A 4,325-nucleotide genomic window follows, 5' to 3' on the forward strand; every position below is an offset into this window, starting at 1 on the left:
ATTGCTTCTTCAGATAAATCCAAATTTATTATATGTTCGTCACTTTCATGCTTACAAGCTATACGAAATACTAAAATTAAAAACCCAACAATCCTGAAAATTTTATATGTAATGAGGAATTTAAAAATTCTTCTGAAAGAAATAATATTTCTATGGGTTCCGAGTCATGTTGGAATCCTTGGAAACACAGCTGTAGACCTTGAGGCAAAGAATGCCCTGGGTGATCCTCTATCTAACTGTGATATACCATATACTGATTTTAAATCTAATATTAGAGAATATGTTTTTAATATATTGAAAAATAAATGGAGTAAAAAAGATGATAATAAATTGCATGAAATTAAACCTAATTTAGGCAAACCTTTTAATAATATTATGTGCAGAAAAGATCAGTGTATTATTACTAGATGTCGTATTGGTCATACTAGAATAACACACGAGTATCTTTTAAAAAATGAAGATGAACCACAATGTGTTCCTTGCAACTGCAAGTATACTATTAAACATGTTTTAATTAATTGTATTGACTTTGCTGATATTCGTAAGAAGCATTTCAATGTCAATAATATGTATGATTTATTTAATAATGTTCCATTTACAAATATTGTTGCTTTTTTAAAAGAAATTAATGTTATTATATTTAAATCGATTTTAATTTTTATCAAGTTATTTTACTGTTGATTTTTATTTGTATATACTCAATTTGCTTTAGTCAAGAATTTTAGTATATTGAAGGACTTTTTGTCTTATTTTAAAAATATGCTTTAAATTGTAAAAATATTCGAATTAGCTCTCGCCGCGATATAGCCTTTTTGTGCTAATGCGGCGTAAAGCAACCAACACTCACTCACTCATTTTCCAGCAAATATAAGAAAGTCGTTGGGAAATTTAAAGATGAGCTTGGTGGTGAGTTCTTTCAAACAAACATCTCTCTCTAAAGTTTAACATAAACTTTCTTTCAAATTTTCCTTTTTCTTGTGAATTTTCTTTCAAATTTTCCTTTTTCTTCAGAATTTTCTTTCAAATTTTCCTGTTTCTTTAGAATTTTCTGTTAAATTTTGCTTTTTCTTTAGAATTTTCTTTCAAAGTTTACTTTTTCTTTAGAATTTTCTTTCAAATTTTCCTTTTTCTTTAGAATTTTCTGTTAAATTTTCCTTTTTCTTTAGAATTTTCTGTTAAATTTTGCTTTTTCTTTAGAATTTTCTGTTAAATTTTGCTTTTTCTTTAGAATTTTCTATTAAATTTTGCTTTTTCTTTAGAATTTTATGTTAAATTTTGCTTTTTCTCATGTGCCTCAAAACATCTTTTCAGGTGTTCCTTTAAAAGAATTCGTTGGCTTGAGACCTAAAATGTACAGCCTTTTGTATAACCAGACCTCTACAGAAGGTATCACATGCGAAAAGGAAAAAAAAGTGGCGAAAGGCATTTCAAAAACTGACATAAAACAGACTCTCCGACATGAAATGTATAAGAAATGTTTAAATGAAGAAACTACGACCACCAATTCAATGACGTGCATTAGAAGTAAAAATCATGAACTGTTCATGGATACCGTAGTGAAAAAAGGACTGTGTAGGTTTGATGATAAACGTTACTGGAAGAACCCAATTGAAAGCTATGCTTATGGACATTATAAGATAGACACATATTAGTGATAGTATTTATTAAATATTCTTAAAAAACTAACCGTCTCAGTTTGTTTGTATTATGTCCGTAATGAAATTTTGAAAATGTTATTCCTTTAAACGCCTCACTAGTCACACCACATCGTCATTGCATCGTCTGGAAAAATGCTCCCATCTCCTCCTCTGATAGATTGTATGTCCATAATGAAATTTTGAAAATGTTATTCCTTTAAACGCCTCACTAGTCACACCACATCGTCCTTACATCGCCTGGAAAAATGCTCCCATCTTCTCCTCTGATAGATTGTATAGATTGTTTTTCACAGGAGACACCTGCTCATACTTTGCAGTCTTGCTGACCCACTGCGGGAGTGATTCTTCTTGCCTCTTGGTGGCCACCCTCACCGGAATTGTACTTCCCTTATTCCACATCGGGTCTGTTTGAAGTGGAGTGGCCTCGTTTTCATATATCAATGTTAGAGGTGCCTGCAATAATAAAAATGAAATGTTTAAATAAATAAACCAGAGAGAAATGAAATACTTTCAGTGTTGCTTATCTTTTTTTAAGGACAAAAAGGTTGTTTGCAAGTTCAATTCTATACTTAAAAAACAAGTATTGCTTTGTTTGGATTGTATCAAGTTAAGAATACATGGTGATTCTTGAGAAGAACAAAAAAAACACCACCCTCTATTGCAAGACTTACCTATTGTATGTATTGTTAACTTGTTCTCACCCTGAGCATGTATGAAATATTTGTCACTGGACGTTAAGCAACCAACAATCAATCATGATTCTTGAACATATTCAAACTCTACATTAATAAATATATACTTACGGAAGGTGCTGGTGGTGGTGGTGTATAAACCGGCGCTACATTTTCTTTCAGAATAACCTGCTCCTGTGGCTGAGAGAGCGGCTAAAACAAGAAAAATAAAATAAAACTCAAATGACAAATGTGAACACCGATATCTCCCCTAACAAAAGCGAGGTAGATAGATAAACAGAAAGATAAACGGTAATAGACAATACTTAAAAACTTCCTGTTGTTTACGGTAAGCGCATACAAACAGAGAAAAAAAAACACCTCAAAGGGTATAATCTTTAATTTCCTTGGTTTTTAAAGAAAACTACTACACGTGAACCTCATGTAAAAACAAAAAGAAATAAAATAGTCTTACCTGTGGAAAGTATGCCGTTAGGGACTCTAGGTGCCCCCTCAGGGTAAAAAGATCATCCAGCTCGTCTAAGCCTAAATTCAGCTTGATCGTACCATTAGATGCCGCCAAATCTAAATAAAAGAGTCCTCTAGCGGACTTTTTAAAGGAAAGTACTTTCCCTCTCCCGAATTGGGGTTTGTACTCCGTCCTGCCAGTTGAAGTAACAGACTGGGTAAACTGCACATTTTCGGCTGCCATTCTGATAACACTTAATCGTTTGCAAATATATTTCTAAACAAAGGTTAGAAGTACTGACTTGTAAACGAAAAATACACACTTTTATATTTATTTCATTTTTCTAGCTAATATTATCTAAACCAATAATATTACACTTTGAAGTATGGGGTGGGACTAAAGGAGGGATAACCACCCCATTTTTAGGTTTCGCATAACAACTCTATGCCAAATTGTTTATGTGGTGCGCAAACAAAAATGCGCTTAACAACAAAACAACGTGTTGATGAATCTCTAGAAACTATACTATGATAATATGTCATCTGCTTTATTTTTGGGTTTCTTAACTTAAAATCTTTATCTAAAGCAGCTACATTGTAAAAAAAAAACACCCCAAAACGTTCGATTTTTTTTTTGAGTGCCATTGTCTTGTACCTAATATTTTCTTATTATATGTTTCCGTTCCCCCCGTTTTTTTTCGAGTTATACTATTGTTGAAGATCATATAGCAACATCTCAATTCTTTCATATTTATTCTTTTTCGTATTGTTTTTTGATACAATCATAATCTCCTGCCTTTTTATTTTTAATTGACTGTTGATTGTGTGCACATGCGCAGACGATTCACAGAGAAAAAACTGAAAAATCAAAAAATGGTGCTCGCAAAGTGTTTGATGTTTTTATGTATTGTTGTGTGTTATGGCCAAGTGCATGACCTTAGTATAAGGAAATGCAAAAGTGTGGTTGATGAAAACTACGAGGTAGTAGAACTGCAGTGTTTGCATGAGGGGGAAGGCAGCTACGTTTTCACTGGACCGGCTTCAGTGAAAAAGATCACCCTAGACAGACTGGCGGGTACTCCACAAGGGTGACTGGGGTATAGAAATATGGTCACTTGGTCTTCTCCCGACCGGCAGTAAAACGCTTGCCGAAGTGGGGCGTCCGTTTGGCTGTGCGGGATGTATCAAGTTCGCAGTCACGTCCGGTCAGAAGGGGGACGTTAAATCCGATGACTCGTGTAAAGAGAGTGCCACGCTCTTTGCACGTTAAGAACCCTTGCAACAACTCTTTGAGGGGTCCGTAGGTGGCCTGTTGCAAGGCAAAATTTCTGACCCTATCCAATATACCCTAATTTTCCAGTGGCAGTCCAAATTTCCCTGACCATCATCCCAGATGGCCTCTATTGTATCAACCTACCTATTGTATTTATTGTGAACTTGTTCTCGTCCTGAATATGCATTAAATATTTGCCACTGGACGTTAAGCAACCAACAATCAATCAATCAACCCTAGACAGACTGGCGGGTT

The 4,325-nt window shown here is 34.2% G+C and overlaps 1 protein-coding gene across 1 annotated transcript; it reads right to left on the minus strand.

Annotated features, from left to right (window-relative positions):
- Positions 1-1,648: 1,648 nt before the first annotated feature.
- On the minus strand, positions 1,649-3,185 carry LOC139495877 (uncharacterized). The gene is made up of 2 exons (XM_071284284.1): positions 2,805-3,185; positions 1,649-2,111 (listed from the first exon to the last, which is right to left on the minus strand). Exons 1-2 carry the CDS (start codon positions 3,039-3,041, stop codon positions 1,887-1,889), a joined length of 462 nt encoding a protein of 153 aa, XP_071140385.1. The 5' UTR covers positions 3,042-3,185; the 3' UTR covers positions 1,649-1,886.
- Between the last annotated feature and the right edge of the window lie 1,140 nt (positions 3,186-4,325).

Source organism: Mytilus edulis, chromosome 11 (assembly GCF_963676685.1).
Source record: "Mytilus edulis chromosome 11, xbMytEdul2.2, whole genome shotgun sequence".
NCBI lineage: Eukaryota > Metazoa > Mollusca > Bivalvia > Mytilida > Mytilidae > Mytilus > Mytilus edulis.

Excerpts from the sequence above, each read along its gene's own strand:
- LOC139495877 (XM_071284284.1), bottom strand. The coding sequence starts at position 3,041 with ATGGCAGCCGAAAATGTGCAGTTTACCCAGTCTGTTACTTCAACTGGC. Across the intron at positions 2,112-2,804 it reads TAACGGCATACTTTCCACAG|GCACCTCTAACATTGATATA; the intron begins GTAAGACTATTT and ends TTATTATTGCAG.